The 14,839-nt window shown below is 46.7% G+C and overlaps 1 protein-coding gene across 1 annotated transcript in view; it reads right to left on the minus strand.

Annotated features, from left to right (window-relative positions):
• Positions 1-14,839, minus strand: part of GON4L (gon-4 like) — a 62,783-nt gene that overhangs the window by 19,909 nt on the left and 28,035 nt on the right. Inside the window, exons 11-14 of the mRNA XM_040635774.1 lie at positions 12,831-13,023; positions 7,821-7,922; positions 2,736-2,776; positions 2,040-2,143 (exon numbers count right to left, since the gene is read on the minus strand). Of these exons, the coding sequence (XP_040491708.1) occupies positions 2,040-2,143; positions 2,736-2,776; positions 7,821-7,922; positions 12,831-13,023 (440 nt within the window). The remainder of the gene's footprint in view (positions 1-2,039; positions 2,144-2,735; positions 2,777-7,820; positions 7,923-12,830; positions 13,024-14,839) is intronic.

A 14,839-nucleotide genomic window follows, 5' to 3' on the forward strand; every position in this document is an offset into this window, starting at 1 on the left:
GTACCCTGAACATGTTCCCAACGGTGACAGAGGATCTCCTCCAAGAGCTTCTCCAAGTCCAGCATTTGTTCCCTAATCTGCCCATGACCCCACCCCAGGTCCAGCTTCTGCCCTCCTGCCACTCCCATCCGCTTAGGCTGCCCTGCCTTCCTTTTTTAAAAAATTTAAAGAGTTAGTATGAAGCAAGAAGGGGATACACTGAAACACAGGACAGCTGGGAAGGACAGTGAGAAGCTGGCTCCCACTGTGAGTATATCCTCTTGTAGCCCCTCCGCACCCCTCCTCTCAGCTGTCTAACCCACCCTCCCACCCCTGCCTCTGGAGAGAGACCGGCCAGTACTGAAGCAAGCATCCACATACCTAGCTCACAGTCTAGTTCTGGGGCAGAGCAGGACACTCAAGGGACTATGGGCGAGCTGATACCCTATGTGATCAGGACAGACCAGCTCAAGCAGGTACAACCAGCAGGATATCCTATTTCATGAAATCCTCTATATTGTAACAACAGTTAAATGATAACTTTTCTACAGCCTCTGCAGATAAAGATTATGTGTCCTTTTGCAGTATTTACTGTGAGTGTGGGCATGCACAGGGTAAAAACCTAAAGACAAGGAGAGTCCTCTGTACAATGTTTACCGAGAACAGAAAACTCTCCATTATCTGTGCTCCTAGCAGAGCAACAGAGAAACAGAAACATGAAAAAAGTAGACAAAGCACAAAGAGCCTGCCCCTGGTTTTATGAAATATTACTTAGCTGGCTGATAAGAGGGACACAGATGGCTCACTCTCCCCGTGATCTCTCACTTAGTCAAAGACTAAACCAGGTTTGCAGTTTCAGCTGAATGGGAAGGGGCAGCAGCCCGTGCAGATGAACTGAGCGAGCGCCAGAGACAGCTGGTCTTTAACCAGGGTTTTAAAGAGGTTCTATAAATCCCAAATCTAAAGAATTCATACACAGAGTTTATTAGTGGAATCGAAGTATGTTTATAGATCAAGTGAACTATGAAATATGGCTTGCAGTAAGTGGGTCAAATAAAGACTCAGAAATCTTGAAAACGTTTCCCCCCAGAAAGGAAATATGTGAGGCGACAATGTTAACTAACTCGATGGGGAGACCCGTTCACAATGTTTCCCTGCATCAAATCACCAGGGAGCACTCTTTCGATGTCTTACAACTTGTCAATTATTCCTCAACAAAGCCAAAACAAAAGGGGGGTGGGGGATCCTGAAATCCTGTTGTGATTCCATCACGGTGTTTATCCTACTGCAGTATGAACTCTATTCCCGGCTGTTACACAATGGTTGGCATACCTTGCTTTCCTACTAAACTGTACGTTCCCTGAAGGCCTGGCTTTCAGGGGGCTCCCAAGCTCTCCATTTAGGTCAGGCTGTGAAAACACAGGACTAGCGGAGGCCGTGGGTCTCCCAGCTTTGCTCTGCTCCATCCGCGGTGCGGGGCCCAGACCGCTAGCTAGCCAGTCACCTGCCCACGTGACCGCTACTCAGAATGGATAACAGTTCGGGAAGATACAAGTGGATTACACAAGCCCGTCGCATGAACAGGGCAAAAATGAAAGCCTCCACTTCCTGGGTGGAGAAACGGAAGTGCCGGCCTTGTGTGAAGAGGGCGGGACGTCTACTTCAGACTGCAGAGGCTTCCGGTCGGCTCAATGCCACCACGGTGCCTGACGAACGTGCGTTAACATTTACCCGACACCAGTGGCCAACGAGGAGAACAAAGGGACCCACGGGCTCTTGCAAAAGTGGTGGTTTCTGTGGCTGGCCACAGGGTCCTCACACCTCTCCAGCACCGCTCACCTGGAGAAGCTGCTACGGAAGCCAGCTGCTGCTTTCTCTCCCTTCCCAAACAGACGCAGCCTGGTCTGCAGCTGCACCGCCCCATGACAAGGAGACTTCCTCCCGGAGACCGCACACCCCACGGGGCCGCACGTCCCCCCACCAGCAACCGTGGGCACGCAGCGACGGGAGGCTGAACCCACTCTTCCCCCATTCCGCACCGCAACGTCTGGCTAGCCTACCGCAGGGCTTGAGGGGTGTTGAAGCTGGGCCGGGGCTCAGCCGCGCGCTCCTCCTCCTCTGGGCCGTCATCTTCCACGTTGGAGAGCCCCATCTCGTCTTGGAACTGAGGGCACAGGGGAAGGAGGGTGACCCTGGGGAAGGGGCGTGAGGCAGTCCCCCCAGCAGTGAGAAGGGAAAGCGAAGACTATAGTCTACAGGGCGCTAGCAATGCTGGCACGCAGAAAGAGCGCCTCAAGACCTTTCCCGCTTCAGGGCACCCGCAGTCCTGCACACGGCCGACTATTATGAGGAACACGGTCTCTGAATCAGCCACTTGAAATGGTGAAGACAGAGCACAGATAACTAAGAATGATCAGAACTATCTTTCAAGAGACAAGTTTATAAGAAAGGTAACTATCTGTGCCCAGAATAATCCAAAAACTAATTTGCCATCTTTAAGGACGCACTGAATATGGCTGGCGAGGCCATCCAAAGTTTGCGAGGAGAATTTTACTAAGAATCACCTACGTATGGACAATCAAAGCGTATTAGCGAGCAAAACTCCCCTCCCACTACATCCACTCCCAAGGGGGCTGAAAGGTGAACTGACTTGGCCAAACCAGCCTTGTGGAGGGAGGGGGCTTGGAAGCAGAGGACAGAGCGAGCTGGAGAGGCCACTCCACCATCCCGAGCTCCCAGTCCGCATCACTACTCACGGTTTCGAACAGTTCTTCCATCAGTTCATTCACCTCCTTCTCTGAAAAGAAGCCAAACGGCGTTGTTGGTCCAGGTCCATCTCATGTTCCCATAGGCGGGAATTCCACAGAGACACTGCGTCTTGTTTCCAGCAAGACATCTGACAAAACCTTCACATCTATCTGTCATCTGTTCATTCAAACACATTTACTGACTCCCAACTATGCCTCAAGCCCTGTTCTAGATGCTAGGGGACACAGGACAGAGCTAACAGTCTCACGGGGCACCTGGATGGCTCAGTCGGTTAAGTATCTGACTCTTGATTTCGGCTTGGGTCATGACCTCAGGGTCGTGAGATCAAGCCCCACATGGGGTATCGTGCTGAGCATGGAGCCTGTTTAAGATTCTCTCTCTCCTCTCCCTCTCTCCCTCCCCACCCCTTCACCAGCACCCCCCACCCTTTCTATAAAAAAAACAGAAAAAACAAAAAACAAAACTAACAGTCTCACTCTCTAGAAGCTAAAGTCCCAATGGGGAGAATGCAGGACATGTGAGCCAGATGATTTCCCAACAAGGATAATTCATAGCTTGCTGGCCTAGCCTACTGAACGGGAGTCACGAGAGAAGTCTCCAGGAACTACAAAGCAACTCCATCGATAACCTAGAAGACCCAAAAACACACTTACCCATCTGTAAATCATATAAAGTCAACAGGGATTGCTAGACCAACTGATGACAGATTCAAAATTCCATGTTTTCTCAAATTAAGTGGATGAAACTTAATGGGACAAATTTAAAGTCTTACAGTTAGGATTTAAAAAATCAGTCTCTTAAGTGCACAAAAACATGAAATTGCTCAAAAAAATCTGAAAAAGATCTGAATGTTTTGGCTGACCTCAAGTTCAATATGACACAGCTACTCAAAACAGCACAAGTATCCATGAAGGCAAGCCTGTCACAGAACTAGCATAGTCTCAGACCACGTCCAGAGGACCCAGACCTATTGGTGATCTTTTCTGCAAAAGCCTTTTTTTTTTTTTTAAGATTTTACTTATTTGACAGAGAGAGAGACAGCCAGCGAGAGAGGGAACACAAGCAGGGGGAGTGGGAGAGGAAGAAGCGGGCTCCCAGCGGAGGAGCCCGATGTGGGGCTTGATCCCAGAACGCTGGGATCACACCCTGAGCCGAAGGCAGACGCTTAACGACTGAGCCACCCAGGTGCCCCTGCAAAAGCCCTTCTTAAGAGGGCATTAAAAAGCTAAAATCGAGGGGCTCCTGGATAGCTCAGTCGTTAAGCGATTGCCTTCGGCTCAGGGTGTGATCCCAAGATCCTGGGACCGAGCCCCACATCGGGCTCCTCCGCTGGAGCTTGCTTCTCCCTCTCCTACTCCCCCTGCTTGTGTTCCCCTCTCACTGGCTCTCTCTGTCAAATAAATAAATAAAATCTTTAAAAAAACAATAAAAACCTAAAATCGAAATGCTGGTGAAGATGTAGAGCAAATAAAATTCTGATGAGAAGGTAAAATGGAAATCCACTTCGGAAAAAATCTGGCGATTTCTTATAAAACTAAACATACATCTCCCCTCTGGCCAGTGATTCCTCTCCTGGACAGCTGACACAAGAGAAAGGAAACATCTGTCCAGGAAAGGTTTGCACAAGAAAGTTCTGAGCAGCTTTATTCAAGATAAGCAAAAATTAGAAACACCCAGGTGTCCATCAACACCTGAGAATAGATTTAAGAAAAGATAAACTGGTATGTTTATACAATGGAATCCCACTCAGAATAAAAGGGGGAAAAGTAGTGATATGTGTCAGTACAGATGAATCTCAAAAACTTTATGCTGAAAGCTCTAGAGGAGAGAGCGCATACTGCATTTACATGAAGTTCTAAAGCAGGCAAATCCGATCTGTTAGAGAAAAAACCCAGAACAGCGGTTGCCTCAGGGAGGATGGTGAGGGGAATGATTCAGAAGGGGCCTGAGGGAGCTTTCTGGGGTGACAGTTCCATATTCCCATAGGGGTTTGGTTACACAGGCAGAAGCACAGCCGGACTCACTGAATGGTACACTAAACGTGTGTAATACACTGTGCATAAATTTACCTAAAAGAGAAACTGTAGATAAATATTGAGCCCGAATGAATGATAGGCATATGCTGAAATGTTTAGGAGTGAAGTATGCTGCTATTTGCAAGCCACTCCGAAGTGCATGAGAAAAGCCCACACAGATTCACAGACGGACAGAGAGACGGGTGATGAGCCACATTATAAAGCAGATATATTAGAAGTTACTTACAGAAACTAGGTGGCAGGTGTATGGGTGTTCAGTGTACAAGGCTTTCAACTCTCCTATGAATTTTAGAAGTTCCATAAAAAAAAATATAATGGGAGAAATGCTTATAAAAAAATAAAAGCCAGGGATGCCTAGGTGGCTCAGTCGGTTAGGTGACCAACTCTTGATCTCAGCTCAGGTCTTGATCTCAGGGTCGTGAGTTCAAGCCCCACACTAGGTTCCACACTGGGCACGGAGCCTGCTTAAAAAAATTTAAGTAAAAAAATAAAGGCCAGAATCCAAAGGATGATGGCTGGGGTAGTGAGAGGTCTGGAAAGTACTGTGTTTGGAGAACTGAAGAAACTCAGTATGTTTGGCACAGCAAAGAAAAAACAAAGGGAAAGGAACACCTTTTACTATGCATGCTTGGGAGTAAATTACATTTTGTAGGAACAAAGGACAAACAGGAATACATCACAAGTACTCGTCGGTTCAGTAAGGAAAATGTTAGTTAAGGAGGTGCTCAAGATGAGGACATGCTGCCTTCAGGACTGACAAGCCCCAGGCACTGGAGGTCACCCAGACACAGAGAAGCTAAAAACACAGGAGCACAGAAAGCTTTCCAAACTCTACGATTCTATGCTTTTTTTTTTATTTTTAAATTTTTGTCCGCGTAAGGATAAGTCAGCTCATAGGGATAATATGATAGCATAAGACACAAGAGGACAAGGGGTGGGAACAAAACTGGAATTCCATCCCAGTTTTTACGTATGATCACAGAACCCTACGACAAGAAAGGATGGCCCTTCGTTCAGGCATCCCAGAAAAGGTCCCTATTTGGCCAAAACCTGACGCTAGGACCACCAACAGCACGGGCTCGCCGAGAAGCTCGCAGGCCAGGGGAGACGACGGACAGGGTCTGAGCAACCAGGAGAGAGGCGCGCACTACAAAGAGAGCACCGACGGGTGTGGGGTGCAAAGCGGGAAGAAACGTGCTCACTGGGGAGGGTCTTCCTGAGAAACGACCTGTAACGCGAAGAAAGAGACGGACAGACAAATAAGGAAGGTAAACGCACTCCAGGACGGGAGCCAAGCCGAAATGAGATCTAGCTCCCGGCTTCCAGCAGACGCGCTTCGTTCCCAGCGTCGGCAGAGCAGATGCTCCTTCGCAGAACCTGCCCTTGGTTTCTGACGCTAGACTTCCTGGACTTTTCTCATACTTTCCCAGACCCTCCAGTTTTCTCAAGGCCTAAATCCTCAAGCCTTTTCGTCCTACACTGATTCCTTTCAACACTTACTCTAACCTTAATTGTCCTCACACAGCAAACAAGAGAAGATCTTCATAAAGGAAATGGCATTCTAATCCCAAAAACAAGATGAAAGCGGAAATAAAGCAACGGACTAGAACGACAGTCCTAAAGGACCGTGTCTGCGTGGTTCTCTCCGCACGGACAGCGGCGCTGTCTACGCAGATCACAGGAAGTGTGTCTGCGTGCTCATGAAGCCGGCATCCCACCTTCACCATGCTGGGTATGCTATTCCAGGTCAGGGTCACACACACACTCAGTAAAAATCGATACTTTCTGGGATGCCTGGGTGGCTCAGTTGGTTAAGCCTCTGCCTTGGGCTCAGGTCATGATCCCGGGGTCCCGGGATCGAGCCCCGCATTGGGCTCCCTGCTCAGCGGGGGGCCTGTTTCTCCCTCTGCCACTACTCCCTGCTGGTGCTCACTCCCTCTCTCTGTGTCAAATAAATAAATAAAATCTTTTTAAACATAATTTATTTATTTATTTATTAATTAAAAATAAAAACTAAAAAATCAATACTTTCTGAAACATACGTTTTCTATCATTGGCAACATAGCCAATGAAGTAATTTTTTAAACAAATAACTCAAACCACGTCAAGTCATTCAACTCTTTTCCATGCCTCCAATCTTGCTCTTTCTACCCATCAAATTAACAGATTAAATTGGTGTTAAAGCAAAGTAGTATCTCTAAAATCCAGATCACTCCTATTGATTTCCCACCAAAAACTGAGCTCTTCTTTTTGACAGAGCAAACTTCAAATTCAAGGTTCTCCAGGACCCGAACGCTGCTTACCTTTCTACCACCGCACACTCACAGTTCCATAACCAAGAGACTCACATTTTCCAAGCATGATACTGTTCTTCCACGCATCCGTGGTTGGCAAGTAGTCTTCTGCCTATTTGCAATATCCACCCAAAATTTCTTCTTTCTTTTTTAAAGATTTTATTTTTAAAATAAACATAATCTCCACACCCAACATGGGGCTCGAACTCACAGACCCAAGATCAAGAGTTGCACGGTCTACCGACTGAGCCAGCCATGTGACCCTCACCCAAAACTTATTTCTCCTTCAAAACTGAGATAAAACATCTCACCGTGTGAGTCCTTCGCCAGCCCACCCAGCCTACTGTACACCATCCGACCGGAGATCACACCCTCTTTCAGGCACTAGGAACCGTATACACAAGCCATTACAGCACCTATCACGTTGTATTTTAACTTTGTCTGTGTCCCCTACTTGAGCTGAGGTCCTACAGGGCGCAGGCCATGCCTTATTCATTTTGATATCACAGGTGCAACCCCCGCCACATACCGGACTCAGGGCAGGACTGTGGGACGTGTAAGTGAATGACTGACAGGCTTCCTCAATACATACATAAATTTAAAGAGTTACAGAAATAAATGGGTACAACAAGCTTAAATGTCTCGACCTGAATGGGCTGCAAACTTCACCCTCCAAATTCTACAAATAAACAAAGGTAGACGTGGGGCAGTGAAGAGCAAGACTGCTCGTCAACAGACTCACTGGTGATCCTCACGGCCCGGTCGGTGCGGAAATCCTCTGTGTCGGGCTCGTCAAGGTCTTCCAGGAAGTTGTATTCCGGATCGTCGTCGTCATCGGCCTCGTCTAGGGAAATACGGAGACACTTAGTCCCCACTCCGAACTCCTCCCACGGATGAAAATGTAAGATTTTCAGCACTCTAAGATTTTCCAATAAAGTTTTTAAATAACTTATTTTTCTCCCCAGTGTGTTTGCACAGCTCATTTCCCATAGCTGACACATCCCACCTAGTCTCTCCAGTCAGCCAAGTTCTCTCCTTCCTTCAAAAAAGACTCGAATCTGCCAAAATGCAGCAAAAGCCAGAAAACTGAACACATAATTTATCTCAGCAACCCCACTTTGACTAGTGCACCTCATGAAAATAATACTTTTGTAAAACTACACATACAAAGGCACTGATAGTGAAAAAAAGAGGACTCTAATTCCCAACGACTAGGGAATGACTCTAATTCCGATGCCTTAGTATAAAACAGTATATACACGCAAAATGTGAATGTGCAGGACCAAGTATAACACAACAGAAACACACAATAATCCTCTGTGTGAGAAGTTACATCCCTACAGTAAGACTCGGAAATCACTAAGAATACACAAAAAGAATAAACAGTTGCTTTGTTAGGGCACAGAAGAAATAGCGTGTTTCTCTGGTATCGATGCTATGACTCCTAGATAAAAGCTGTGAAGGAGTCACTGAATTACCCAACTGTTCGTTATAAGGTGGTTTATGTTATGAAGTTCCAAGACAGCCTTAGTAGGTAAGTGCTGTCTGGAGGACCACTCGGTGCCGATGGAAGTGTCCTGCACGTGCCTAGCACGGTGACGGCAGCTCCAGGAACAGGCGGCACTTGAGAACTCGGACTGGGGCTAGTACAACCGAGGAGCTGAATTAAAACAAAAAAACAGGAGCTCCTGGGCGGCTCAGCGGTCAGGGGTCTGCCTTCAGCTCAGGTCCTGGGATCGGGCACCTCGCTTGGCGGGGAGTCTGCTTCTCCTTCTGCCTCTCCCCCCACTCCCTCCCTCTCTCTAATAAATTAATAAAAATCTTAAAAAAAAAAAAAAAAAAGGAAAGTCTGCCAAACGGGAATAACTAAACTCCTTACTACTGTGTAGCCATTAAATGGGAGAGGTAGTCTGTAAGTGTGACAGTGGAAAATTGTCTAAATTCTGTTAAGTAAAAGAAGCAAGCTGCAAACGCAGTATGATCCCTTCATGGGAACAATTACTGAGGTGCACAGGTGCTTGGTTGAGTACACAGAGAATGACTACAAAGCATTAAGATGAATATTTTCCTCTCTGTACCCTTCCATCATATTTTCATTTTTTTGTAATAAATGAGTATCCTTCATTAAAAATAAAAATATATACACACAATTTTGATTCATGATCACTGGAAAACCTGTACTGATTAGCCCCAATCTAACCTGATGTCTTTCACTCCGCATTTACACTCAGGTTATAATATATTAATTGGCATCATTTATAATATAGCTATTTAAATGTCAGTCTTTTTCATCCGTTTGTGCATTTATGTTCCCAATAAAAACTCTTCAAATCCTTCCGAATGGAATCCTGTCTTCCCCATCTCTATAGCACCTCCTCTGTCAGCGTCTTCAAGGCAGGCTCTGCACAAACACGCCAAACGATGAAAGCTCCGGGAAGAGCTCCGACCTGTGGGGAGCGTGCACGGGTTTGGAGCCCCATCTGTTCGCGTGCAAGAACCACAACAGGCAGCTTCTGCCCACGCCACACAAACGGGTCGGCCCCTATTCTGAGCACCCGTTTGCCGCACACGCTGGAAAGTCATTCAGGAAGGCTTCTTCGGAGTTCTTAGCTGTTAAGTCCTTGGTGGTGGAATACGCCCTCTCACTCCTGACTGATTAACAAGGCCAGCGTCCACCCAGCTGACCTCAGCTTGCCGTGCACCTCCAGTGAAGCCTTCCAGTCACTTTTGGCAAATGAGATTCTCATTTTAATACCATGCACATCAGATGGTAGTAGGAACATGGGAGAACAGCCACGCGATGCTACAAAAGAGACCAGCGTCTGGCGGGCGTGCGGCTCTGCGATCTGTGTCTAGCGCCGTTCCCGTCTCTCAGCACTCAGTAGGTCAGCTGGTACACAGGGCCCACACCGTCCCTACTCACTGGCTTTGTGCTCTCTTTTTTAAATCCATCCTAATATGTAACCACCACCACCAACAAATACAGTTTTAAAAAAAGAGGACTGTCACCCTCCCTGCTAACCATCATTCCACTTTCTCAGTCCACTCTGATCACACATGCTCACGCCTCCCAGACCAGCAGTTTCCAATATTTAGGATGCATAAGAATTAGATCCCTAGACCACAGCCACTGAAGATTCTGACTCAGTGACAGGTGAGGCCCTGGAATCTGTATCGTTAACTAACACAAGCCAGCACGCACACCATCCCACTCCTGGACTCTGAGTCAGGTTCTAGGGATGAAACCAGGAGCAGCGCTGCCTCGGGCTCCCAAACTCCTGACGCCCAAGGCTCTGCCTGGCCTTTCCTCCTCAACTGCCACCCTCTCAGCTCTTTCAGCTACACCGAGCGAAATCAGGGAAAATCAGGCATGAGCTGCCACTGCGGATAAAGCCACGAGGAACTGCCTTAGTTCAAGACTGTGTCTTAGCTTAGGCCTAAGGAAAAAAGACGCAGAGCTTGCTTATGAAGAGTCATATCCACTTAACAAATGCTTTCTATCCCTGAGCCTTCCTTCCATGCGACACCTTCCTAGAACATTAAACTTGCCTCAAATCCTAGCAGCCTAACAAACTGATTCTGCAACACAGGGCAACGCAAAATTCTCAGAGATTTTTGCGAAATGGATAGAACTACAAGTGCCCCTGTTTGTACCCTTCTGCAGAGGCTCTGAGCCTTGGTGTCATGGAACCTGGGGTGGGTTGGTAGAAAAACAAAGTGTCAATAAACAAACATCAAGAGATTTATAAATCCCCCCCCCAAAAAAAATCCATGAAAACAATGTGTGATCCCTCTGGATCATGAAACTGTCATCGTGGGGAGGGGTGTTCACAGTTTTCTTTCTACAGTATTTGATTTCTTCCCACCAACCCTGTACTGTTCCTATAGTTACAATGCAGAGACTGGAAGACTCCTCGGAGGACAGTGCTCTCCTATCACCTCCTCTCCTCACCAGCACTGCTGTCAAACACCCTTCAAAGGCCCAGGTCAATTACCACGTCTTTCATAGAGCTGCCTCTGAAACACCCTAAACAGGAATGCTCTCTCCCTCCGACGAAACCTTGGAACGGCATTTATGCCACTTTTATGGCATATCTAAGTTGATTCAACGTCATTCATCTGAAATGTATTGTGCATCTAACGATGGACCAGGCACCACTCATGGGCGTTTTAATCTCTGACATAATGATTATGCTTTATCTCTCATGATCTTAGCACAATGTCTCGTAAAAGGAGAGTGACAAACACTCGCTGAGCCATGGATCATATAATGAATAGCTCCATAAGGTATATTATTCAAGACTTACTGTTTCATTCACTTGTGCTGACTTACTGCTAGCCTAACCTGCGCATTACATGTTTACCCAGTCTATTTCCATTGAAACCATACCTCTCCTATTTATCTTAAAGCATTACTCTTTTCAACATACAAATCCCATGTAGCTGTTCTTAGAAGACAGGGAAAAGAATAAAGATGTGCTCTGCAGCTTGTATGTAATTACATTTTTTTAAAAAGTGTGAGTCTTCCATGACACAGCTAAAAAGAATATTCTGATCACTCTCCACCAAAAGGTCAAAAAGAAACCACAAGAACAAAATTTCCCTGATTCCATCAAAAGAATGTGACATCATCAGGAATCACCATAAACGAAGGTGATCTCTTGCATCCTGTAAATCCACAGTTATTGCACAAAATGAGCAATGATGCCCGACTTCCACTATGATACACAAAAGATCCCCCAAAGACAACTTCCGTAAAGTTTCTCTCTCCAGACTGAAGCAGTAAGTTACAGTCTAAAAGCATACGGGTTGTAGCAGGGATTCTCCACCCTGGAGCCGGCAGTCAACACTGTTTCTGTCTGAGCAATGCTCCTCCCCGACTTGTGGAAATACGACCTCGTCCTCTGGGTAACTGCCTCCTGCAACCACGCTGTTCCCGTGGGTGCCGCCAATCACAGGACTCCACGCTGCGAGCGTCTCCCCTAATACCACACAGCACCGAGACAGTGGACCTGTGACCACACCAAGCCAATCTGAGGAGTTCCTCTGGATTTTTCGAAGTGAACCCTACAGCACAGAGTCCTTCTGATGGGGAGACGAAGCACAACATAGATGGTGTGCTTATGACCACAGGGAAAAAACAGGTCTGAGGATGGAACCGAGTGACAAAAAGGAGCAGAGATGCCAGCTCTAGAGATGGAAGGAAGCCCTGTTACAGCAGATTCCCCTGCCCTCCCCAAAGTCTAGCGACTCTGGTTCAGCACGGTGACGGCTAACGCTCTTCCACGTGCATTACGAAGACCCTTAACTGAGACGAGTCTTCAAGCGAGTCACCGCACTCGCATGAAATCATATATAAAACTATTTCTGCATTTACGTTTCAGCGGACAATTCTTCGCATTCAGAAGATTCCCCAAAGGATCCGTAACCAGCACGCCGTAAGGCAGAGAGTCCGTGGTACTGTAACAGCGATGTGTGCAAGACGGCAGCTGCGTGCTGGGAGCACGGCACCGCGTGCACACGTCGCGTCACACACTGAACACCGGAGACTAACGTAATGTGGGCCAACTGTCCTCAAAGATTCGTAACCCAAAAAAGAAGGGGACTTAACTACTGATTTAAAGAATATTCTAAGTGACATACAATTAAATTCAGTTAACCAAAAACACCCCCTTCCTTTAAGCTTCTAACGAAAATTTTACCACAGAGAAAACGGACAAGGGAGGTAGAAAATGCCAAGAGCCCCACTTACCCTCATTTCCCACATCATCGTTCATGAGCCCCCCCAGCCACACCTTCCAGTCCTCGTCGTCTGCTGTATTGGGGTCATACATGTCTGGGGTGATGTCTGGAGCCCGGAGCTCTGCCTCTAGCTGCCCCAGGGGAACGTCTTTCAGAGGCATCTTAGAGCGGGTCCGGAACGCAATGAGGCTGTCATCCATGGGCTTGCCAACAAAGAAGGGATAACACATGTCACTCAGCGCCTGGTGCTTCCCGACTCTCCAACCCTCCTCAGGCCTCCTCGACCGGCACCCTCCTCTTCCTGGCTTAAATCACGTCTCTTTCCTAAACAACTTGGGGTTCTTATTCTTTGAGAAACTTTAAGGACAATGACATCAGTTTTAAAACCAACATTTCAGAAACATTTATAGCAGCTTTACTAAGATACAATTTACATACCATAAAATTCATCCTTTTGAAGTGTACAACTGAGTGCATTTTACTGCATTCACAGAGCTGAGGGGCCATCACCAGTATCTAATTCCAGAACATTTCCTCACCCCTAACAGAAACCCCGATCCCATTAGGAGTCGTTCCCCATTCTCGCCTGTTCCCTGACCCTGACAACCACTCATATACTTTCTGTGTCCACAGATTTCCTTAGGCTGGACATGTTACACACATGGAATCCTACAGTATGTGGCCTTTTGTCCCTGGCTTTTTACTTAGCGTGACATTTTCAGAGTTCAGCCGCGCGTGGCATGCGTCAGTGCCTCACTCCTTCTCACTGCATAACGACAGCCCATCTACACTTCGGTGTGTCCATTTATCAGGTGAGGGAAATCTGTGTTGTTTCCACTTCGGGAAAGTTTATTGAGTAATGCCACCAAGAACATTTGTGGACTCGTTTTTACTTGGCTGTATGTTTTTAGTTCCCCTGGAGCCATACAGTCACTACGGTTAACTTTCTGAGGAACCACCAAACCCTCTTCCCAAGTGGCCACACCATTTCACGTTCCCACCAGCAGCGTGTGAGGGTTCTACCTTCCTCCACACCCTGCCAAGACTTTTACTGTCCATCCTTTTATTAAGCCAGCCGAGTGGGTGGGAAGTGGTATCTTGTGCTTTTCATCTGCAATTTTCTAATGACTAATGATGTTGAGCATCTTTTCACACACTTCCTGGCCATGTGTAGGTCTTCTTCAGAGAACGATCTATTCATATCCTTTGCCCATTTTTGGGCTGCCTTTGCATTGTTGGGTTGAAGAGTTCTTTATATATTATGGATACAAGGCCCACTACTCCTATGTTTTCCTCTAAGAGTTTTATACTTTTAGCTCTCATATTTAGGTCAATGATCTATTTTGCATTAAGTTTTCTATTTGGTGTGAGGTAAGGGTACTTTATACTTTTGGATGTGGAGTTCCAGGTGTCCCAGCACCATCTGCTGAAAAGATTACTCTGGCACCATTACTGGTCTTGGCATACTTGTCAAAAACCAGCTGACCATAAACTAAGGATTTATTTCTGGACTCTTGATTCTATTCCATTGATCCATAGGACTATTCTTATGCCAATACCAACCTGTGTTGATTGATTACTGTAACTTTGTAATAAATTTTGAAATCAGGAAGTATAGACCTCCAACTTGTTTTCTCAAGATTGTTTTAGCTATTCTGGGTCCCTTGCATTTCCATGTGAATTTCAGGATAAGCCTATCAATTTCTGCCAAAAAAAAAAAGCAGCTGGGATTTGGATAGGGACTTCAGGAAGTACTCCCTGGACGACTGCAGCCATCTACTAACAGACTACTTGGTTTCCTCCCTCGCTCTCCTACAGAGTGCTGCCCACGCCTTAACCAAAGGGAAGTGTTTAACGTCAATCAGAAAATATCATACAAAGGGGCGCCTGGGTGGCACAGTGGTTAAGCGTCTGCCTTCGGCTCAGGGAGTGATCCCGGCATTCTGGGATGGAGCCCCACATCAGGCTCTTCCTCTATGAGCCTGCTTCTTCCTCTCCCACTCCCCCTGCTTGTGTTCC

The sequence above is a fragment of the Ursus maritimus genome, unplaced genomic scaffold (assembly GCF_017311325.1).
Source record: "Ursus maritimus isolate PB19 unplaced genomic scaffold, ASM1731132v1 scaffold_2, whole genome shotgun sequence".
In the NCBI taxonomy this organism is placed as follows: domain Eukaryota; kingdom Metazoa; phylum Chordata; class Mammalia; order Carnivora; family Ursidae; genus Ursus; species Ursus maritimus.